Source organism: Danio rerio, chromosome 13 (assembly GCF_049306965.1).
Source record: "Danio rerio strain Tuebingen ecotype United States chromosome 13, GRCz12tu, whole genome shotgun sequence".
Classification (NCBI taxonomy): Eukaryota; Metazoa; Chordata; class Actinopteri; order Cypriniformes; family Danionidae; genus Danio; species Danio rerio.
The window spans coordinates 42050940-42076668 of record NC_133188.1 but is presented as its reverse complement, the minus strand read 5'-3'; the positions used below and the strand labels follow the sequence as shown (position 1 = coordinate 42076668).

The following is a 25729-nucleotide window of genomic DNA, read 5'->3' as shown; positions in this document are numbered from 1 at the left end:
CCTAATGAAGGACACACAATGTCAAACAATATCACCCTCTGAGCTGATCTTAATCCAGTTTTAATGAAGAACACTAGAGTCGGTCCGCTCTTAAATTACACTCATTTGTAAAACAAAAACAAAAGGGTTAACAAATTGTATTACTTGCATTTTAGGGCTGCGGTGTAAGCTAATTATCCAATTTACTGTGCCCTTGTTAGACAACATTTGTTTTATTTTAAATTTAAATAGCAACAACATGCCTCAAAAAAAGAAAAAAAAACATTCAAACAACTGTCATGACATCTTGTTATGCAGTTGAAGTAATTTAGCAGCGCATATCGATGTCTAAATGAGCTCTGGCTAAAAAAAGGCATACGATTTGATCAGTTGCTTGGTTCCCATTTATATGGCATCACACTGGGTAAGCTCCGCCCACAGTGAAATCTCATTGGTTTGAAATCCCACACAAAACAGGCTAATTGACTGTGCTTGTGTTGCGTCATGTAGCATTTCCGCCTTCACGCAGACTGACAAATCACATTGTCTAAGGGCATAAAGTTACTAGATATACATTGAAAAATGGCTCTAATGAAGACTTTGTGCTGTTTTGAACTTTGTTAGCCAGATGTCAGCTGAATGACATTTTAAAGCTATTTTTCAGTATAAGAACAAAAGAGCCTGTCTAGACCTTGAAATAAAAAAATCCAGTTTTGAACCATTTTCCAGGCACTGAAAATCACTTTTCTTCAACCAACCATTTACTTTGGGGAGACAATTAAACTACACTGGCAGATTCAGGTTCATTTCATACGGTGGCAAGATAATGAAAGAACTAAAGATAAAAGAGAATAACGTATGTGGGTTTAAATAATTATGACAAAATTTAAAATGTACATTATCAATATGGACAGATATAAAAACGAATAAGTACCTTAAAGAAATAACCAGTATATTTGTGTGCTTAATCATGCGTACTGCATAATTTAATTACATGTATAGATTTTTTGATACATCAACAATAGTAAATAGATTGTAATGAATTTGAACTTGATACAATAAAATAACTATAATAATTAAAATAACTAATAATAATATTAATAATAGTCATAGTAAAATTATTATTATTATTAACATGTGTATTATTATTTTTTAATATTCCCCAAATGCTGTGTAACAGAGAATATTTTTCAACACATTTTTAAACATAATAGTTTTAAAGGGCACCTATTTTACCCCTATTTCAAAATTTAAGATAAGTCGTTTGTGTCTTCAGAATGTGTCTGTAAAGTTTCAGCTTAAAACACCCATCAGATTATTTTTTTTACCTTTCAGAAGTTTGAGCTCTCAGCATCTTTTAGTTGTTTTTGTGGCCTGTGCCTTTAATGATAGTTCCCCCCGCTCACTGTTCCCACGTGCCTGTCAGTGTGCCTTAATCTCTGTCTCGGCTGCATCAGATAAACAGCACAGTGACAGACATGAAGGAAGCAGATCTCAAGTAATGTTTGTGAGAAATACTACAGTAAGAACTTTCCCATTGATTTTATAACGTATTTGTTGTGGAGTTAATTCAAGTCTTTCGATGAGTCACACACAACATCGTAACAAAATATTATTTGTTCATGGTAGTTAACATTAGTCAATGAAATTACAGTTGTTCATTGTGAGTTCATGTTAACTCACTGTGCATTAACTAATGTTAACAAGCATGAGTTTGGATGTTAATAATGCATTAGTAAATGTTTAATTATGATTAATAAATGCTGTACAAGTGTTGTTCATGATTAGTTCATGTTGGTAAATGCATTAACTAATGAACCTTATTGTAAAGTGTAACCAGCGTTTCAAACTTGTAAAATTCAATGTTGATCACATTTGATGATGATTGAATGATCACAGAGAGCTGAACAGATCTTGTAATCCTAGTAGCTTTGCACACGTCCTGTCTTGTTGATATGATTATTTGCATTACTAAGGAGACATGTTAATACGTGACTGTAAATCAATTCGGTGGGCAGGGAAACTGGATTCCTACATCACGTTGCGGTGGACCTCAAAATGGAAGAATTTGAATCTTATTTTATATAGTTATATCTTTATATCACTCCAGTATGTTTGTGGACACACTATACCTACACACAGTTTTATCCAAACAGCTTTCAAAAGATGATTTTCATCATTGAGTGCCCTTTAATAACTTATTTCTAATAACTATTTTTTTTTTAATTTTGAACTTATTTTTTCATTTTATTTTATATTCTTAAGGGGGCTAAATATACTTACCCTAGTATTTTTCCTATTATTATTATTATTATTATTATTATTATTATTATTATTGTTATTATTTTATTTATTTATTTATTTATTTATTAGATATAAAAATAATAAGAGATGCTGTTAAGATTTTCCTTGCTTTGTTAAACATTACTTGGAAAATATTTTTTAAATAATACACTTTCTCAGGAAGGCTAATACTTTTGTCTTCAACTGAACATATATACAACATTAGGAAATTACAAAAATACTAAAATTACTACAATATAAATACTAAAAATAAATCCAAAAAAAAAAAAAGAAAGACAGAAAAACAAAACTGTCCTAAACTAAACTGTACGCATCCCTTTTAATTATTAACATGGTTCCAATTGGGACTTTATAATTCGGATGCAAAACCTGAATGTTTATTCTCTCGAGCTTTTTTTTGGCCCAAGAGAGAAGAAGTAATTAGGAAACACATTAATAGCACACCATCTGTTTCTTACCTGAACGACATGCGATGTCCACGTCTTTCTCAAAGTCCGTCTGTGGAGAAAAAGAATCAAACAAAGATGTTATAAAATTTAGGAGTTAAATCTAGACGCAAGTAAAGCATAAAAGCTGAAACCTTTAACCAAATGATCCATTAGCTTGATAACATAGTCAAAGCTATCATTGGTTTCTCCTCAAATTAGATGATCTTCCTGGGTTGTGTCTGCAGTCTAACCACAACCCGCAGAGAAAACAGTCGTCTTTCGAAACCATAATTTATAAATAGAAGCGGATTATTCAGGTAGCACAATGGAGGAGCCTTAGACGGCACCAAATCAAAGACACTCGGCACATTGGAGGCCTCATTATAGAGCACCGCTTCTAGTAAAGAAACTTTAAATCAAAACATAAATGAGAAAGTGTGATCGTTATGTGCCAGTGGTTCTGTCGGGTCACACATTTTCGGCCCCATTTTAACAGCAATTACTCCCTCAAGCAAGAGAAGGATGAGAAAGACTGGTGTGAAACATGACAAATGGCTCCCGTCTGAAGAAAGCGAAGGCCGGAGGAAAGCCAAAGGACATGGATAAAAGATTTGCCGTTATTAATTAAGTTAGCATAACTGTATAAGCAATAACGCGGCATAACAAAGACTCGCAGTGGGGGGAAAGTGTCATTACATCAAAAGCACTATGTGAGGTCACAGCTCACGCCTCTGCAAATGTTTTGACAGCTAATTTATAAGTAGAGCATTATTACAGCTAACTGTGTGAGGAGGTGTGTGTCTTACCATGATCTGTGCATGTCCGTTGGGGAATGTACCGGTGGCGTCAGAATTGATGGGGTCTTGACAGTTTCTCAGGCGACATCTGAAGGCATCTTGAACCTGTGAAACATCATGTTGGTCACATTACTAAACATCAGGAACCACATATGTTGTGTTTACATGTGTTCAAATTTTCTGTGTTTGTTTTGACACCCTCATCTGAACACTTAATATGTTTTCACTTAAAATGTGTGTGGCAGATTGCATACTGAGAAGTAAACATCTACTGCTCTGATTGGATGAGAGTTTTGCATATTAACAAGGCTGAACAGGCAGTGAACTAAAAGTCAGAGTAGATCCTCTGCGGAGGCGGGGCTTTTCCATCTAACATCAGAGAGTAGAACATTGCTAAAGTAAACACCTACTGCTCTGACTGACTGACAGTTTGCATACTAACAGGGCTAAACAGGCAGTGAAGTAGAAGTCGGTGTCGATCTTCTGTAGAGCTGGGGCTTATCCATCTTACATTATAGAGTAGAACATTGCAAAAGTAAACGCCTACTGCTCTGATTGGCTAATAGTTTTGCATATTAACAGGGATAAACAGACAGTGAAGTAGAAGTCGGTGTAAATCTTCTGTAGAGACGAGGCTTATGCGCTCTCTTACATCATGGATTAGAACATTGCAAAAGTAAACACCTACTGCTCTGATTGGCTGAGAGTTTTGCATGTTAACAGGGCTACAAAGGCAGTGAAGTTAGAAGTCAGTGTCAATCTTCTGTGGAGGTGGGGCTTATCTGCTCTATTACATCATAGATTAGAACATTGCAAAACCTGTAGTTTTGGCTGAAATACCTTGGCAGCTGTTTTCCGAGCTACAGAGTGTTGAGTCCTGAAACTTACAGAATGTTTTTTATAGTATTGCCACCTCTTATATATCAAAAGATAAAGGGAATTTTTGTTTTTCAGTTCATGATCCCTTTAAAGTTTCTCTGCTGTTACTAATTTAATCAATTAAAAATTTCTCTTTAAGTAATTTTTTTTTGTCTGATGAAAATCAGTCCCTGTCTTCACTTAGTCACACCAGCTAAACCTTGTGCCCTTTCATACAGTTAACTGAAGTAGTAAATGTTGGCAAGTGGATATATTGTATTAATAGTTAATCCAAGATTGCTGTAAATCTTATAAATTGTCTTATAAAGTCATAAATTGAATGCATTCTTTTGGAGGAAAAAAAAATCCTACTAACCCCAAACTTTTCAATGGCAGTGTATAAAAATAATTAACTAGACTGTCAGATGAATAAATGTTGCAACAAATGGTTGTATGCTTATTTTCAGGCTCACTGGAAACACCAGATTGTTTCCTTTAGGGGTAAGAGTAGGATTTTTAAAGGCAGCATTCAGAAACAAGATGTTAAATCAGGGAAAACATGTAAGGATTTGATTTTATCCATCAGGATTTAAAAGATCTTTAAAAAAGTGGCTGATTTGAACCAGAATTAGACAAATAAGAACATTTTGGTGTTGTCAGTCCAAAAAGAAAGTTGCTTTATAGACAAATGGATCATCAGAGATCAAGAGAGATTCATTTGGGGATCAGTTAAGGCATGGGTTTAGCTTCAAGGTTTTTGCAGGTTTCTTCAAGTCAAATGAAAGACTTTTAGGACTTTTTTAAGATGATTATGAATGAAATTTTAGACCAATAAGATTATTTCTAATGGCCTAGTTATATCAGTAAATAGTTTCTGTATTAATGAAAGATTATGTAAACAAATGTGTTACTTTAGTTTTCTTTCCCTGATTAGGGAATTTAATTAGGAGAATGTCTTTTAAACGTGTCTTAACAGCTGTTTTGAATGGCATTTATTTGCAATAAAAAACTTAAGTATAAAAAAGTCAGCCCAATAGGGTACCTTTACTAGGACTTAGGTAAATTAAGACCTGTTTAAAATTATTTAGACCTACAACACAATATTTCAGCGAATTTAAGACTTTTTATGGCCGTACATTTTGCGTTTGAAATTTAAGACATTTTAAGACTTTACGTGGTACGCAGATACCCTGTAGCTTGTTTGAAAGTGATTTGCTAAACTTATATGCAAAGCAGTGATTCATAACCTTTACCAATGGGTACAAATTACTTTTTTTTTTTTTTGGCAAAACCAAACAAGAATATTTTACCGACTGACTTGGGCTGACATTCAATTGTTTTGTGAAAGCCAAATTATCTTATTGTGTGTTCAACAGAAGACAAAACTGATTGTGATCAACATGATGAATGATAAGTGAATGAACATATTCATTTATTTCTTGTCGGCTTAGTCCCTTTATTAATCGGGGGTCGCCACAGCGGAATGAACCGCCAACTTATCCAGCAGGTTTTTACGCAGCGGATGCCCTTCCAGCCTCAATCCATCTCTGGGAAACATCCACACACACACTCATACACTACGGGCACAATTTAGCCTACCCAATTCACCTGTACCACATGTCTTTAGACTGTGGGGGAAACCGGAGCACCCGAAGGAAACCCACGCGAACGCAGGGAGAACATGCAAACTCCACACAGAAATGCCAACTGAGCTGAGGTTCGAACCAGCAACCCAGCGACCTTCTTGCTGTGAGGCGACAGCACTACCTACTGCGCCACTGCTTCGCCTGAATGAAGATAGATTATTTAAATTTTGCCTGAACTATTACTTTAAGTTACACTGGGCATGGAGTAAAATAAACTGCGTCTGTAAGGACTAGTTTGATGAAGGATTTTTAAGGGAAATAAAGTAAAGGGATTATATTGATTCCAGCCTTACCTCTCTTCTAAGGATACAGTGAACCATGACTATGACAAAGCCTTGCAGGGAGTCAAAGACAGCGAAGAGGATCTGGAATAAAATTGAGCGCTTGTCCGTCATGGCCAGAACCGCAGACATCCAGGTGAGAGCTAACAGGGGCAGGACAACACAGGAGCTCCACAGGGAGGCCCTGAGACACAAACAGAAAGAGAAAGATGCTGGGGTAAACAACAAAACAGCCTTGCTCCCAAAGTATTTTTAGCCATTCATTTCTTCCATTTTGTTCTAACTCGCCAAACCAAGCAGATACTTCATACATTAAAGTCTTAACATGTTTATAAGGGTTTATGAGTGACTCCAGACTAGTCATTAACACATTTAAAGCACAATCATCTTTTGCTTATGAGCACTGCACATATCCTTGTTAAGGTGCTTGCATGGTTTGTTGTGATCTGGATTCACTAGTACAACCGCATAAATAATAATAAAAACAACAACAACAACAACAACAATAATAATAATAATAATAAAAAAATGAAGAAGAAGATAAACATTGTATTTATGACTTGTAGTCAGTGTTTAATATTTATAATTCTTTATGTAGTCATATATATTTAACATGTTTATACAATTAATGTGCATTTAATGTTTGTACTATTGTTATTAGTAGTATTATTATTATTACAACTATTTTTACATTCTCGTGTTTTATACTGCAACTAGATATTAAGCCAGTTGGAAGTAGATTATTTAGTTAAACATTTCAAGAAAATGTGGATAGATTGAAGTATGGATTGACAGACAGACAGACAGACAGACAGACAGACAGACAGACAGACAGACAGACAGACAGACAGACAGACAGATAGATAGATAGATAGATAGATAGATAGATAGATAGATAGATAGATAGATAGATAGATAGATAGATAGATAGATAGATAGATAGATAGATAGATAGATATAGCTTATTAGCATTAATTTGTGTTATTAGCATGTTTCCAGTTGGAATTAGTATGTTGCTAGCATGTTTCTAGTATGAATTAGCAGTTTTTAGTGGCATAGCATGTTGGTATATTTATATATTACAATATATTGTTAAATATATTACTTAGCAGCCATAAAATAGTATATAGTATTAAATATATGTATTATTATAAGTATTAATGTTCAATATTACATTTAATTGTGCTTTATGGTATTTTAAATACTGGATAGATGAATCGGTGTTATTAGCATGTTTCCAATATGCATTAGCATGTAGCTAGCATGTTTCTAGTATGAATTAGCATGCTTTTAGTGTGAATTAGTATGTTTTTTATTTATATATTACATTATATTTCTAAATATATTACTCAGCAGACATAAAATAGTATTACATTTATTACTACTAGCAGCAGTGTTTATTATTACATTTTATTGCGCTTTATGGTATTTCAAATACTTTTATATGCACAAATTATGTTGCAACTAACTGACTTGTGGCTTTTGACATCATTTAACAACATCAAATCTCAAGTTAGTTCTGTTTAAAAGGTTTATAAGCTATAGTAACAAATCAATGTGTCTATAAATAAAATAAACGGCGTTTCTACTTTACAGGAGTCTACTGTTGCACTCTTTAGAGCAAGTTAGATACATTTACTTTGATTACAGATTTCTTAACAGATGCAAGTATGCGCAAGTCCAAATTGTCTTAAATTGCCATCAGAACATAAATGAGTCCAAGAGCCCACAACAACCAATGCATTGTTCCAATAGACTGTCATCATATTACAGACAGAGAACAAGAGCCAGCTGTTCATTTAACACCTCCACAAATCTCCTTCCCTGAGGCGAGAGAAAGGACACATACACACACACACACACACACACACACACACACACACACACACACACACACACACACACACACACACACACACACACACACACTCTCTCTCTCTCTCTCTCTCTCTCTCTCTCTCTCTCTCTCTGTCTCTCACTCTCTCTCTCATCACAGTCTCGCAGCTTAATCAGCATAATCGATTTGCTGAGGCATCGGTGGGCACTTACATGGCGTTGCTGGCCGTTGTTGCTGATAAAGCAGTTGTTGAGACGACACCACACTTGGCACATTTTAAAGTTAATCCTGTATGGGGCTCGCTCATCTGCCTGCAAAACAGACAAACCACCAGACGACATGAAGAGTCTGCATTTACATGGTGATCTGAAAGGATGTTGTCTTTGGAGATACGGCCTTATCAAAGGTGAAGCATTTAATTTCTGCACCTTTAGTAGCGCCGGAAGAGGAATCTGTTTGTTTGAGCAGCCGGACTAGGCTGGAAATATCTCAGCTGGCTCGAGTAATGGTGTAAATATGGGCCAAGGCTACCTGCTTTTGTAGTTTTGACATGCTCAAGTGACACTGTAGCTCTGGTCGAAAAGCTAATTAGGTCCTGTGGTTTCTGTCAACATAGGCCATTTTTAAATCCGTTTTAAGGCAGTTTTAAGGGCCTCCTGTTTACACATTTTTATAGGATGCATTTTTGGTAATCTAATCGCAAGTGCACGAATTTAAATTAGGTAAAATGTGGAGCTTATTTACATTCACCCATTTCCAGAGGCAGTCAAAAACCCATGTAATCAGACTGTGTTCATAGAACTATATTTAAATTTATTGACTAAAAATATATTTTTTATTTATTTATTTTTGGTGTGGCTAGAAAAAAAGGTAAATTTTTAGTGTTGAGCCCTGAAAAGTCAAGTGAAATAAAAACGAATTGCAATGCGACACAATGAAACACTAATCCAGTTGCTCCTCCCCATTGAGCAAGGTCATACATAACACAAAAAAGTTAAATGAATAGGAAGTCATGTGGACACAACTTCTAAATCAAGTAACTATAGCATGATAAGGTCAAATTTATTCATATATGAAATATATTTTTTGCCAACAACAAAATTGTGGCTAGTGAAATGGGCAATGGCTAGTAATGTTGGAAAACTTCTAGCCACAGTGGCTGATGGTCAAAAAAGTTAATATCAAGCCATAATTACTAAGTAAATGGTAACACTATAGCATGTTTTGAGAAAATATGCCAAAACATGAAGGGCTCTATACTAATACATTAAATTCTGTAAAACCTGGAGCTCATTATACATTTCTTTGACTCTTTTGTTTCTGATTGAGTTTATCAGGGGTGAATTTAACCTCATCTTACACTGAACTACTTCTCAGTTTTCACCCCTTTTTTTACTGTTTTCTTTTTATTATAATTTTTCTCATGAATTAATTAATTTAGTTTTTTTATTACACAGATATGATCAATGTATATTTTTATTTATTATTCTGTTTATCGCTAACAGTGATTTTATAGATTTTAGTTATAGTTTCTTTTCATTCCTCCCAAGGGGTTTACAAGTGGGGGGTGGACACCTAATGATGGTTTAGTTCTAGTTTGCACAAGCAAACATTTCCAGAGGCAGTCGCAACCATGCAACCATTTCCAGAGGCAGTCGAAATATGTTTTAATAGAATAAATATTTACAGTACATAAATGTTAAACACAGTAAATTACAATGCATAGAAATTGGTAACACTATGGTACATGATATGAGAAAATGTACCAAAACATGCAGATCTTATGTCATTCCGCTCTCTTAACATAAAGTGCTCTATCTAGGGCTGTACTTAAAAATTAAATTAGGCATAAAAAAATAAGACAATGCTTCTTCATTATATTGCACACTCACCGGACACTTAATTAAGTAAACCTGTCCAACCGCTTGTTAATTCATATTTCTAATCAGCCAATCACATGGCAGCAACTTAATGCATTTAGGCAAGTAGATATCTTCTGATAGCTATTTCCAGCAGGATAATGTGCCATGCCATAAAGCGTGAATCATCTCAGACTGGTTTCGTGAACATGATAATGAGTTTACTGTACTCAAATGGCATCCACAGTCACCAGACCTCAATCCAATAGAGCACCTTTGAAATGGGGTGGAATGGGATTTGTATCATGGATGTGTAGCTGACAAATCTATGGAAACTGCTTGATGCTATCATGTCAATATGGACCAAAATCTCAGAACAATATTTCCAGTACCTTGTTGAATCTATGCCACAAGGGATTAAGGCAGTTCTAAAGACAAAAGTGGGTCCAATCTGTTACTAGTTAGGTGTACCTAATAAAGTGACCGCTTTTTAATATAATTTAATAATATAGCTTGTGTAAAAAAAGCTGAGCAACAGAGCTTGATGAACTTAATATTCTTCAATACATTCAATGTATGTTTGATATTTCTTTCTATACAGTATATGATATAGCTAATTGCCACTTACCCTGCTCTGTGTTTTAGCTTCTTATCCAGAATCCCATCTCTTGAAACCAATTTATTAAACACCAGAATACCAATCACCATGTTAACCTGTTCACACACACACACACACACACACACGCACGCATGCACGCACGCACACACGCACGCATACACACAAAAGAACTTTTAAAGCCTGATCATATCAAACTACAAATGTATAAAAGTGCAGTTTAACATGTAATGATCATTTAATATCTAAACATTAACATTACACCTGCAGAATCAGGTAACACTTTATTTTGATGGTCCATTTGATTAGACTGTCTGCTTAATATCTGTTGATACTGCTCCTTCAACAGACATTTAACTGACTATAAGAAACATGTCAACTTACACTAACCCCAACCTAATAGTCTACTCATAGTCTAATTAAACAGTCTAATAACAGTCATATAATCTAATGAGAAGTAGTTGGCAAGTAGATGCAATGTATTCTAAATTTAACAAACGGACCATCAAAATAAAGTGTGACCCAGAATCATGTATAGCAATGACACAATTATTTGCACACAAGCAAACAATTCAATGCTTTTCAAAGTATTCTACAATTAGATTTAAGCTATCAAATGAAAGTGCAACTAAATAACATCTGCAGTTTTGAGTTCTGCAATTTGTGCCTCCATTGCATCTTAATTCAGTCTAGAAACAGAATGCTTAATGATGCATATAAATACACAGTCTTCATATCAGACAACAAATGCAGTGAGTACGTTTTCCATTTCAACACTGGCACTGGTCCAGTAAATTGCGTAAAACATTATTAAGGCGCTGGTGTGTGTAGTTAAGGCTGGTAAATGACTGCAAAATAAACAAAGTGTAACAATACCAGCACCACTGCAGCGGCGGGTCCCACAAATGCATAGAGAAGACCACCTTCCAGAGATAGCCAACAGCTGCAAACACACACACAAAAGATAACCCAAATATCAGCAAATCTTGCATAAAATTTAACATCCGGCATCAACTTAATGGGGCATGGCAGTACACAATCGTATCGTCCTTGAGTGTCTGGGGATCTGGAGCCATATGCAGTGGTTCTACATGAGAGAATTTTAGTGTGGAACAAGAACTCCAAGGAGATCTTAAAACACTGTCTATATCCAGGTATCCTCTGGAGAACTAAGTGGGACTGGTGCAATCTCCCGGCTCCAACTCACTCACTTCACGTTGCCGCTTTATTCAGAAAGATCTGTGTGTGCTGCGTCTTTTAAACTTCTGGATAAACATGAGGAACAAAGAAGGAAGTCTTACTATTGAGGTGTCCCGTATCCTTTTGCTTTTGTGAATCCCATTGAGATAGCAACCACCAAGGCAGGTAATCCTTCAATAGAGACACAGGCATGATTAAAGGCCACATACTGGGTAATCCTTCAGCACTGGAGACATTCAATCTACACGTACAGTAGGCTTCAGTCGAAGGTTGAGAATGAGAGGAAAGTAATGAGATGAAGCTAAAGCACAATGTACAGATAATTATTCAAATAAAGATAATGAAAATAAAATAAAAATGATTACAATAAATATGACGGTAAATTAAATGCAATATATTTTAAAGAAAAAAACCCTACTGCAATGAAGTGTTTTGTATCATGAAGAAGTGAATGTAGACAACAGTATGAACATTATCTATTAAATTAGATCATTAGCTTTGTTTAGGTGGGAATGAAATGAGATAAATTTTAATAAAACAACTAATTAACAACTAAAATGTATGTAATTATTATTTTTAATTATAACATTTTCATTTTATAATATGAATATTTTTACTTAAATATATTTTTATGCATTATATTTATTTTTATACATTATATAAATTTACAACATTATATTATATAAAACAGCTCTGTATGGTTCTTGAATCTGATTGGCTGATAGCTGTGTGATATTACATCATCAATAACAGCACTTGAAGAGCCTCATCACTCTTCTGTATTACTCCCCCTCCATAGAGTGACAGCAGATCAATACACTCACTACAGTTTGAAAAATATTGTAGATGTTGGACAACATGATGTACTTTTGAGTCTTTTTAGGCAAGAATATAGTTGTTTAGGTTAGGTTAGGTTAAACTTTATTTGTCCCAGAGAGGAAATTTGTCTTGGGCAAAAAAAGAGATTGTAACTATGCAGTTTATTTATAAGGATAGTGCCTATCTTAAAAAAATTATAATTTTGGAGATACAGTGCGTCGACATCCATCAGCCTGTCATACTGAGCAGAGCAAAGACGAGTGTCAAGATGGTGACAGATACTACATAATAAGCCCTTAGAGGAGAAAAGATCAGCGTATTTTCAGACTACAGCTGATAAAATTATTATAAAACAGGTAAGTGACTTTTTAAGTCGATTACTCTCTCTTTTGTGTGTTGTAGTGCTGTATTTATACCATCGTCTGGTGGTGTTTCTGGTAGTGTTTGCTTTGCTTTGGCTTTTTCGGGCGGTTAATTTTTTTGACATCCTGATTGCAAAAGAGAAATTATGGGAACTTTCTCTAGACTGAGGACATTTCATGCTGTTCAGCCTTATAAACTTAAAATGTGAGCAAAATCCCATTTTGTCATCACTTTAGACATCACGGTAGAGATTCATTTAAATACTAGCTCTAAAATTACGTTGGTGAAGTAGCAATGGGTTCTGATGTGCTGACGTCAGCTGCAGATGGGAATAAATGGTGGAAGAAAATTAGTTCCTCTTACAAAAGGATTTTTGAGACTCTTCGTGTTTAATTTTCTTTTTTTTTCAATGTGGTGATCTCATTGACCCATGAACATTTCCTGCTTGTCATCAAACTATTTCATAACTGTAACAAGAGACAGTTCAATCACAACTTCATGCTAAAACAGCTATCATAGCATTATTTACCAGTATGTGAATCTTTTTGGATTCTCGGAAGCTTTAGAAATTAACAATGTAATACAGGAAATATGATGGGACCATTGTTTTTGTTTACATCGCTGAAACTGTCTATACATAAACTTCCTTAAATAATTAACCTTAAACATTGCAACAGTAAGCGCTGCTTATCTACACAAACACCACTGCAGATCGACAGAAACACATCAGGTTTTCAAGTCAGGAGCAATACAACTTGTAAATTATTTGTGACACGAGAGCAGGTAAACAATATAATAAGAATCCCTGGAGTTTAATACAAAAAAAAAAACAGCATGTGAAATGCAATTAGCACAACTGCTTTTGAACAGAGACACTGAAATCAAACAGGTTTCAAACTGATAGCATAATGTTATATCTGCCACAGTATCTTTCGAATCCTCTGTCTCTATTTTTCAATCTCTCATCTCTGCTGGGCTCGAGCAGGACTGCCATTATGAAAGGGCTCTTTCTGCTCCTGCCTCTGTCCCGTGATCTGAATATTAACACCTCTCACGCCGGGGGCTGAATTTATGGATGTAATCAGCTTGCCTGAAGAACCAATGAGGGTCTTGTGGCTCCTCCTTTTCTTTGCTGAGTCTCTGCCCCTTAGTCACCAAGCAGATTCATCCTCAGCCAATCAGAAAGCAGATCTCAGTGCACACAGTGCTACTGTTCCTCCTCAGTAACATTAGTCAAATTAATGGTATGTCCCAATACACCAATATTTATACTCCTTCCTAAAAGCATGTGCTCTTTTAGTGAAGAAAAAACGCATACTTTTGAGTGTGTAACAGAAAAGTCAGCAAGCTTTGGGACATACTGCTTCCACTTTAATAGACTGTTCTGTTGCTTAGTTACGGGCTCTGTCAATCATCTTGTCACATCCTACACATTTCTTACTGTATTAAAGATTAGCAAGTATTTAACTGAGTAAAATCTCCTCATGCGCTTGTATAATAATGCACTTAAAAGTTAATGAACGAATGTATCTTTATTAAAGTTCACAATGTTTTTGTAGATTAAACATTATGCGGATAACATTTTTAATTAGGTTTAATCAATCAAACCTATTTTACTAAGCCTCTGCAATGAAATGTCCCCTCCCATAAGTCTTGATAGCTACAAAATGAGGCTTTTCAATTTTTTCATTTTAATGCAAGAAAATGTATGTGTTACAATGGATCTCAGATAAGGCTCCCTCTGTTAGGATGTGGCTACTCTTGAATACGTTTCATTAGATTATCTGACCTGCAATGTACATGGTAGAAGTGAAATATTTCATACAATTTGGGAACCTTTCCTGGCATATATTGATTTTGATGATGAAAGGATTTAATTAAGAACAGCATGGATGGTTTAATATTCGTATGGTACTTTAATATTCATTTATTTTCCCCCGAACACTTGTAACCCCTATTTGTGTTTGTGAGCTGAACAGAATTTTTGTTACATTCACCATTGATCTAGCGGCTGCGGATTGCTGGAGAACTACACACACGCCACACTAACAAATTACAACTCCCAGCATGCACCTCAAACACACCAGTTCCTGATTCCCACTGATTACACACACACTGCTGGAAGATCATTATGGACTGATTTCAAGGACTATAAACTCATCACACACAGAAACATCGTTGCTGGGTCTTGTTAAACTGTTTAGTGAGCATTACAAAGCATTATCCCTTGCCTTGCTGTGTTTGACCCTTTGCTTTGTTAACTTTGTTTGCCGCCTGTACAGACTATTCGCTATTGTTTATGGACCATGCGTTAAGATTATCTTTATGCACCTGTTTGTTCCTGTTAGTGGTGGACAAAGCGAGGCTTAATGAAACACTGAAACAGTCGAAGCAAATGTGTCGAAGATTCGAAACATTTTAAAAGCCGTCTCTACAGTGACACCTAGTGATATTTTTTTAATCTATTGCTCTGGAACAGCTTCAGCAAAGAAACAGTGAAGCAAATTGAGGTATTAAATCCCACGTTGTACAGTTGATTTCAAGTGATTTAGGGCAGCGATGAGAGTTCCTGCAGGGATAACGGGTTTAAATCCAGGGTGATGCAGCTATAGATGTTAGTTTTTAAGTGCTCTGTTCTTGTAACGTGTCTGACATCCAAATGAACACTTTGTAAATAAATATGTCTTGTTTTGGTCATAAAAAAGTTACATTATTAAAATACATCAAGTCATAATTTCAAAGTATTTGTACAAGTCCGGATTCGAACCTGGACCATTTGCAGCCAAGTTAATCTGTGCACATATGCGGTCCACTAGGCTACATGAGGTAGGTTTTTTCCAACCTTGTCGTCAAGTCTCGAAACGCTTCTGAAATGATTGATGAAATTAATTGCTTTAGTCGTGTGACCTGGTGTTTCGAAACACTTTAGTCATGTGACATGGATGTTTTGGAACATGCTTCAGTGAAGTGTTTCTAAACATCAGCGTTAGGGGATCTCGACACTGTCGAAACTTCAGTTTCCCGTCAGCCATCCCTAGTTCCTGTTTCAACCTGTGCTTGCAAGACGATTCTCTTAATAAATCTGCACGTAGATTCTCAACTCTGTTGTCACCCGACTTACTGTTCGAATTGTCTTGTTTTTTAGTGTTTTTATTTTTTTTTATTCAGTTACTTTATGGGAGCGACGCAGTGGGTAGCACGTTCGCCTCACAGCAAGAAGGTTGCTGGTTGTGTGGAGTTTGCATGTTCTCCCTGCGTTTGCGTGCGTTTCCTCCGGGTACTCCGGTTTCTACCACAGTCCAAAGACATGCAGTACAGGTGAATTGGGTAGGCTAAATTGTCCGTAGTGTATGAGCGTGTGTGTGTGTATGTGTAGATGTTTCCCAGAGATGGGTTGCGGCTGGAAGGGCATCAGCTGCGTAAAAACTTGCTGGATAAGTTGGTGGTTCATTTCGCTGTGGCGACCCCGGATTAATGAAGGAACTAAGCTGACAAGAAAATGAATGAACGAATTTATTTTATGCTATTTGTTAAACTGTTGTTGTCATTGTATCATTACTATTTTGCAAGGACGTTAAAATTTTTTAAATATGAAAAACAAATATATGTACGTAACCATCAGTTGTGTGTATCTGTCATTTTTGTATTTTTTTCCTAATCAAATTCACATCTAGGCAATTCACATTGTAAGCTAAATTAGCTGCTAGAGTGTGCGCATATCTGCCCGAAGAATTTCTACTAAATTCTCATTTATACATACTACAATTTGGGACACTCGTTTTTTCTGATTATTATTTAGGATGCACTTTACAGTATGTTAACTGGGACACAGCATTAGTCTCTGGACGGATGAATACCTGAAGAAGGATTAATGAATTTGACCTGAAATCTGTCCATAATTATACGCTGGTTCCCTTGCGGACACAAATTATACTTGTGGATTTATAGTTCAGCTAAACAAACAGCAGAGAGTGAGATTGACGTGCCATTTGTGTTCTTATGACCTCAGTAGGGGTTGTGCAATTAAGGAGACCAGCTGTTGGTGTTTCGATCCTTAACAGATGTTTCAGATTAGTACTTTTACACCGAGACTCCATTAATCAGAGATACCACGGAAGAGAACGCTCAGATCAGATCAAGTACTTTGCAAAAGTTTTTTATTGACCCATAAATCAAGCAAAAAAGATAATACCGCAATGTTGTTTACTATATAAAGCATTCATGGAGAAATATTAAATAAAGTAAATTTGTATTTTTTATGTTTTTAAAAGAAATCTCACTTTAATATATATATATATATATATATATATATATATATATATATATATATATACAGTTGAAGTCAGAATTATTAGCCCCCTTTTGATTTTTTTCTTCTTTTTTAAATATTTCCCAAATGATTTTTAACAGAGCAAGGAAAAGTTTACAGTATGTCTGATAATATTTTTTCTTCTGGAAAAAGTCTTATTTGTTTTTCTTTGCCTAGAATAAAAACAGTTATTAATTTTTTAAAAACTATTTTTGGGACAAAATTATTAGCCCCTTTAAGCTATTTTTTTTTTCGATAATCTACAGAACAAACCATCATTTTACAATAACTTGCCTAATTACCCTAACCTGCCTAGTTAACTTAATTAAAATAGTTAAGCCTTTAAATGTCACTTTAAGCTGCATGGAAGTGTCTTGAAAAATATCAAGTAAAATATTATTCACTGTCATCATGGCAAAAATAAAATAAATCAGTCATTAGAAATAGGTTTTTAAAACTATTATGCTTAGAAATGTGCTGAAACAATCTTCCCTCCATTAAACAGAAATTGGGGAAAAAAATAAACAGGGGCGCAAATAATTCAGGGGGCTAATAATTCTGACTTCAACTGTATATATATATATATATATATATATATATATATATATATATATATATATATATATATATATATATATATATATGTATATATATATATATATATATATATATATATATATATATATATATATATATGTATATATATATATATATATATATATATGTATATATATATATATATATATATATATATATATATGTGTATTTTTTTTTTTTGTAGAAATTGTGATACGAGACTAGAATAGAATAGAATAGAATAGAATAGAATAAATAGACAGTTTACAAGAACAGCAATTACAGCTTTTCTCAGTCACTTTTGTTTCATTTCTCACATCTAAGAATTGAAATTCTCAAAACTACTTTTTCAATCTTCACATCATTGTGTCACTTATGGACATAAAAAAGCAGTTTCTCATTTTTTTAACAAATATAAAATGCTTTGGTATATCCATGGAGTTGATTGTGTACAATTCTCTGTTATGTCCTATATTTTCAATTGCTTATGTCATGCTGATAAAAATGTATTATTTTGGTCTCTGTATAAAAAGTCTCACCTTCCAAAACATTTAATCATTTGTTTACATTTAATCGTTTCTACAACATTTAATCATCTTCACAGGCAATATGGTTGAAAAAGTTGTCATAATATTTCTCATAATACATTTTTCGATACACTTCCATTAGACTTTTTTTCTAAATCTTCACCCAGGTGAATCTTGACTTTTTTTAATAAAGGTGCTTCTCAAAGGAGATTGCCCTATATTTACATTTTAACTTTTTTTTTCTTTATGCTTTGCAGTGCTGTCTTTTTATTTCTTTATCACAATGACAAGATCTGTTGAAAAAATGACAGTACAAACAGAAAAAAAAAATTACCCTTAGTTCACATCAGAACACCCCCTTCCATAGTATGCTGTTATATTGACAATGTAATTTGACTGTCTTATCCGTACACAATGACACAAGGACTTGTCGTTCTGATGACACTGTTTGTACGCATTGTTTAGAGAAATGCACTGTTTTGCAAATTTCAATTCTGATCTGAGAAATGTAACAAAAAGACTAAGAAAAACTGAAATTTACAGAAGTTTTAGTAATTTGGTAGTGGTTTTATTAGTTATATTTTAAAGCATATTTATCATTTGATTATTACAGGTTCATAATGTGTTGACCATGAGCATTTGATTTCACATTTGAGAACGCATTTTGATTTATTATTTGATAGTTTGAGCATTTGATTTAGCATTTGGGTAGTTGTTTGGAGAGTTTGATTTATTTGATGTTTTTATGTATTTGAATTTTCATTTTAATTTTGTTGGAAAAAACATACACACATATTCAAATACAAAACAGTTATTTTAAACTGATATAACAATGACAGATGGATGGATAGATAGATAGATAGATAGATAGATAGATAGATAGATAGATAGATAGATAGATAGATAGATAGATAGATAGATAGATAGATAGATAGATAGATAGATAGATAGATAGATAGATAGATAGATAGATAGATAGATACTGTAGATAGATAGATAGATAGATAGATAGATAGATAGATAGATAGATAGATAGATAGATAGATAGATAGATAGATAGATAGATAGATAGGTAGGTAGGTAGGTAGGTAGGTAGGTAGGTAGGTAGGTAGGTAGGTAGGTAGGTAGGTAGGTAGGTAGGTAGGTAGGTAGGTAGGTAGGTAGGTAGGTAGGTAGGTAGGTAGGTAGGTAGGTAGGTAGGTAGGTAGGTAGGTAGATAGATAGATAGATAGATAGATAGATAGATAGATAGATAGATAGATAGATAGATAGATAGATAGATAGATAGATAGATAGATAGATAGATAGATAGATAGATAGATAGATAGATAGATAGATAGATAGATAGATAGATAGATAGATAGATAGATAGATAGATAGATAGATAGATAGATAGATAGATAGATAGATAGATATATACTGTAGATAGATAGATAGATAGATAGATAGATAGATAGATAGATAGATAGATAGATAGATAGATAGATAGATAGATAGATAGATAGATAGATAGATAGATAGATAGATAGATAGATAGATAGATAGATAGATAGATAGATAGATAGATAGATAGATAGATAGATAGATAGATAGATACTGTAGATAGATACTGTAGATAGATAAATAGATGATAGATAGATAGATAGATAGATAGATAGATAGATAGATAGATAGATAGATAGATAGATAGATAGATAGATAGATAGATAGATAGATAGATAGATAGATAGATGATAGATAGATAGATAGATAGATAGATAGATAGATAGATAGATAGATAGATAGATAGATAGATAGATAGATAGATAGATAGATAGATAGATAGATAGATAGATAGATAGATAAATAAATAGATAGATAGAACATTGGATGATAGATAGACAGATACAATTATGGATGAATGGATGGATGTATGGATGGATGGACAAACAGACAAAATGATAAACAGATAGAACAATACATAGAACGTGACAGACAGACAGATAGATATTAAATTAGCTAAAACGAAAACAATAATTAAAACAAGGGCTAATTAGTACTACTTATATTAGTATAGACATAATAGACATCTAATACCTATAATAGTCAGACAGACATAGTATCATTTACATGACATTTTACCCTGGTGTCATGCTAGAGGCAGACTAATGAATGAAGGTTCAATGCTTGAGAAAGGTGGCTGCTGGTGTCTTTAATCTATCCTTTCTGTATGGTCATATTCACTGCATAGCAACCGTTGTTATGGGAATCAAGTCACAAACCCACTACAAAAGCAGGAGCAACAAGTTCATTTGTTTGCACACGTCACTTATAAATCCCACTGCCATCAAACTCAGACAAACTGAACACAACCCACTTACAATCTGAGTACAGCACTACGCATTTAAAATATGAGTCCTAATGCAAAACACTAATGCGTACAAACTAATTCAAGAAACATTTCACGGATACCAATAATTGAATTAATCTACAATCAGCGTTTATTAAAATAGCCAAACTAATACATGGTTCACATATCTGTCTTTGTCTGTCTTCTTCAGTCTCCTCTTTATTTTTTTTTTCCTCTGCACACTGCAAAACACTGCAATGATGGAAAGAGGGAGCCTTGTTTGTTGCTAGGTAACTGGAGGGATGAGTGTTAGCTCTTCTGTAATCAATTTGATGTGTGTGTAAAGTGGTCCTGTATAAGAAGCCCCGGGGAGGTATGGAACATACAAGACGATATTTAAAAATTCCCCACTTGCATCGTCCATGTTTGGGAAGTAAATACCAGCCTGATGAATGAGGATGATGATGGAGCAGCAAAAATGCACATTAGCGAAGTGCTGAGATGGAGAAATGTATGAAGCACTCACCCCATCCCAGGCAGAGGAAGCGTTTCCGGATAAGCCTAGTCCGAACTTTCCCTGTCACGGCCATATAGGACTGCCAAGCTTCTGTCAAAACCCAGCAGAAGGACGCCAGGAAAAAGAAGTGCAGAAATGCAGTTGTCATCGTGCATATGCCCTGTCCATTCAACAGAAAGAGAGAGAAAGAGGAGCTCATAAAGTATTTTATTTAAAACATTCAAGTCTAAATGAAGGTTTCTGGGCTGTCATTTGGATCTAAAGTTTGGCTGAAAAGTACTCAAATTCACAGATTATAAGACTTTAGGAAGCACACAAAATGTGAACTGACTGAAACCACCAAAAAATATATTAAGCGAGAGGGGAAAATGAATCCCTCATTGCAACTTTTCCCTTTGGCTTTGACTTTGAAGTTGCAGACATGTCTAGACCATCATTTAGGTCTGGGCGCTTTGATGGCATGTACTGTGTTGGAGACGTGTGGTCTTGCGGATATGGCTTAGATTAAACGCAATACATTTCAATCTTAAAAGAGAGAGAGAGAGAGAGAGAGAGAGAGAGAATATAATGGTGTCATTAAAGATGAAGTATGCATTAAATTGATCAAAATGAATGTAGTGGCTTACATTGTTATACAAATGGTACAAATGGTGTTTTAAATGCTGTTTATAAATGGTTTAGCAGTTTAGATTAGCAGTATGAATGCATAATGTGCTTTCAAAAACACAATCAATCAATTAGAAAAAGAGTTTAAAGATATATTGTGCAAATGGACTTCACAGGTGGATGATAAACAAACACAAACAAATAAACTAATCAATAACAAATAAGTAAATCAATAAATATGAATTTAAATATTTTGAGAAAAAAATAAAATAGGAACGGCACGGGGGGCTCAGTGGTTAGCACTGAGTACATTTACATGGACACCAAAAATACGATTTTAATACGATTAAAACAATACTCTGATTACGAGTCTACCATGTAAGTTTCTATTTTTGATTAATTTAATCCGATTAGGCTCATAATTGAATTAAACAGAAATTGAATTAAGAATGCTGACTTTAGTCGCATTATTAAAGTTCAGTACAGACATGTAAACACCGCAATCAAACTATTAACGTCATGTAGGATTTTCACCGTATTTTGCAACAAGATAGTCAATACACACGGCTGTTTGACACTATTCTCTACAACTACCAAGTCAGTAAAGGAGAAATGCGAAATGTGGAGGTTTTTTTCCTATACAGTGTGCAATATCAAATTCCATTAAAACGACACTTCACCAGCAGTTCATACTCGCATCCAATATCTCGTTTGTCATGGGGGCACGGATGAAATGTTCCTGAATGAAAGTGCCAAACTAGAGTTAAAGTCGACAAATTAAAAATGAAACACCCAAAATTACATGAAACTCTGGAGAAAATGTGGATAGCCTGGTGATGCAATGACAATAATCAAATTATGTGCTATAACATGTAAAATGGGATCATGAAAGCAACATTCAAAAAGCAACTGATGTAAACAGCTTTATCATATTATTGCCTTATTCAGATTAAGACAAATCATTTGATTCCTGACGTCCATGTAAACGTAGTCATTGAGGTGACCCCTGATAAATAAGAGACTAAGCCGAAGAAAAATGAATGAATGAATGAATGAATGATAGATAGATAGATAGATAGATTTTTTTATGTTTATGAATACTAATATTGAATAAATATAGTTAAAAAGTTTACTTTTTATTCTAAACTTATATTTTAGGCAGATTGCAGAAATATTGCATTGATATTAATGGTGATAATATTTCACAGCTGTACTGTTTTAACAACGTTTTTGATCAAATAATATAGACTTGGTGAGCGTAAGAAAAAGGTCAATATTATTAGCCTCTTAAGAATTTTTTTCTTTGTTATACAATAAATTGCCTAAATACCCTAATTTTCCTAAATAATCTAATAAACCTAGTTAAGATTTTTTTTTTTTTTTGCAACTGAAGTCTTTAATATTCAATGTAAAAACATGAATTCTGAAAAAAAAACTAAAACTAGAATTACAGTAACTGATTTTCTATATAACCTCATTTATATTTTGACTAATATTATTATATTGTTTACACACAATCAACTTCCTGTTCATCTGATTCAAAATCTAGAAAATCTCATTGCAATTAGAACATATGTGCTGGGGACATTCTCGACACTTTGTCACTAACAGCAAGCACCAAAAATCACAAAATATTACCATATTTCTCACCAAATGAGTATCTTCCGCACTGAATTTGGCAGTTGGTGAGTTTCATGCAAATCATTTATAACTGGGATGTTCAGCATGTGACAAAAACAATGGGGTTCCCATCACATTCGACTAATGAACAGTTGTGACATTTCCATTCAGCCAGTTACGGGTGAATGGAAAGAGTAAAACCAAAAAGTTGATTCCTGGTCTCTATGCATCATGATCAATGGTTAGATAAACACTGTACATGATCTACAGATTAACACTGTGGGCTTATATTGCACAGGTATACATGCAGAAGTATATCTGTATATTTGAGTCACAATTATATATTTTTGTTTTATGTCAAAACTCATTAAAATAACATCATGCTTTATGAAGAAATTCTGTACAGTTCCTTCCATAAATATAACATTTTTAACTACAATATGCATTTTTAAGAATTTAATTTGGACAAGTTTTAAGACAATATTCTCAGTATTAAGATATAACTCTCAGATTGCAGATACTCAGACAGTTGTATCTTAGCCAAATAGTTTTCTATCTTAAAAACACATATAGAGGTAAACTTACTTATTCAGCTTATTTATTTTTTAAATGTTTAAATGCTCTGAAATTTTAAATGCATCATCGAATGAGTTACAAGTGACACCATTAACATGCAAGAAGTGCTGATTGGTTGATCAAAAAAAAAAATAAATGTGTAAAATCCAGTTTAATTTCCCTAAAATCTGATTGGTTGACCAACAAGAATGCTGATTTGGGAACATGCCTTACATTATTGCTATTATTTTGAGAAATACATTCTACTGTGCAACTGCAATTAGTTTAACTGGAACCCTGGACACTATATTTTCTGTCACAATTACATTCATTTATTTATTAATTTTTCGTCGGCTTAGTCCCTTCATTATCAGAGGTCTCCACAGCGGAATGAACCGCCAAATTATCCAGCATATGTTTTATACAGCGGATACCCTTCTAGCTGCAACCCACACATAGCCTGCACTAAGGCGAACTTAGCTTATTCAATTCACCAATACCGCATGTCTTTAGACTGTGGGGGAAACCGGAGCACCCTGAGTGAACCCAAGCGATCACTGGAAGAACATGCAAACTCCACACAGAAATGCCTACTGACCCAGCTGGGACTCGAACCAGTGACCTTCTTGTTGTAAGGCGACATTGCTAACCACTGAGCCACCACCCTGTCAGTTTCATCAAGCTAAACTGAGTTTGATTTTGACATTAATCATGCAGTTTCTTACATATTTTCCTCATTATGAAAATACAGGACCCCAAGTTAGACCTAAAATCTAATTAAAATTACCAACAAAGTATATTGTACTGTACAAAATTGGTTTCTATTTTCAGTTAAAATGTCTTCAAGTTAAACCTAACTTTTATTTTGACGTAATATAGCTAAATCAGTTTTTTATTTATTATTATTATTATTTTTTTTTTTGCAATTCCTTCCATGTTTTCCCCATAACAGAAAGCATAGGGCTCTACATCACACAGAAAAAAATATGCAGTCAGATATAGACATGGGACAATAACTGGTTTCAAGGTTTACCTCAGTTTGGAAAGTCAATGTTTTAAAACTTCAAAAATGTTCTGTTATATTATTCCTAAGATGTATGCAGCAGAATCTGCTGACATTTTTTGCTAGAAATTTGTAAAAAATCTGCAGCTTTATGCTGAATGATTTTAAGAGTATAGTAACTAAAAAAATTATATATTAAATGAAAAAAGAATGTCTTAATGTTTACAAAGCATGTTCAATTAGATCCACTTAATTGGTAAACAAAGCAAGTCTCTTATATAACACATATACTAAAAGACAATATTACTTTACAAAATGTATTGTAAATAAATTATATGAACATTTTAATTTTAGACATTAATATTACTGAAATGTATATAAAAACAGTATAAAATTTACAAACATTTACACAAATAAAGAAATAGACTGCATGATTTCTACAAAGATTTGTGGAAATCTGTGGATTTCTGCGCACATAGATTCTGTGTGGCCCTACAGTAGGTATATGTTCTTTTTTTTTTAAATTCTGTTTTTACCACTATTTTATTTAGTTATTTAAGGCAACAATATATCCAGCAGAAAAAGAAAAGAGCAAACTGATAAAGATAGCTGAAGTCAATGATTTATTTTAATTATTTAGCCTGACGTGTTTACTGTTCCAAAATATCTGAAATGTATTTTAAAATCATAATATAGTGTG

At 34.0% G+C, this 25729-nt stretch overlaps 1 protein-coding gene across 18 annotated transcripts in view; it reads right to left on the bottom strand.

The window, feature by feature from the left end:
• adgrb3 (adhesion G protein-coupled receptor B3) overlaps positions 1-25729 on the bottom strand; it is a 319420-nt gene that overhangs the window by 17146 nt on the left and 276545 nt on the right. For 12 of the 18 annotated variants that reach the window (XM_068213097.2, XM_068213098.2, XM_003199738.7 and 9 more), the window contains 8 exons: positions 21255-21405; positions 11907-11976; positions 11482-11548; positions 10618-10703; positions 8343-8441; positions 6306-6477; positions 3518-3613; positions 2742-2781 (listed from right to left, as the gene is read on the bottom strand). In XM_068213097.2, coding sequence (XP_068069198.1) covers positions 2742-2781; positions 3518-3613; positions 6306-6477; positions 8343-8441; positions 10618-10703; positions 11482-11548; positions 11907-11976; positions 21255-21405 — 781 coding nt within the window. The remainder of the gene's footprint in view (positions 1-2741; positions 2782-3517; positions 3614-6305; positions 6478-8342; positions 8442-10617; positions 10704-11481; positions 11549-11906; positions 11977-21254; positions 21406-25729) is intronic. The other 6 variants (XM_073920225.1, XM_073920228.1, XM_073920226.1 and 3 more) reach the window with 1 other exon arrangement.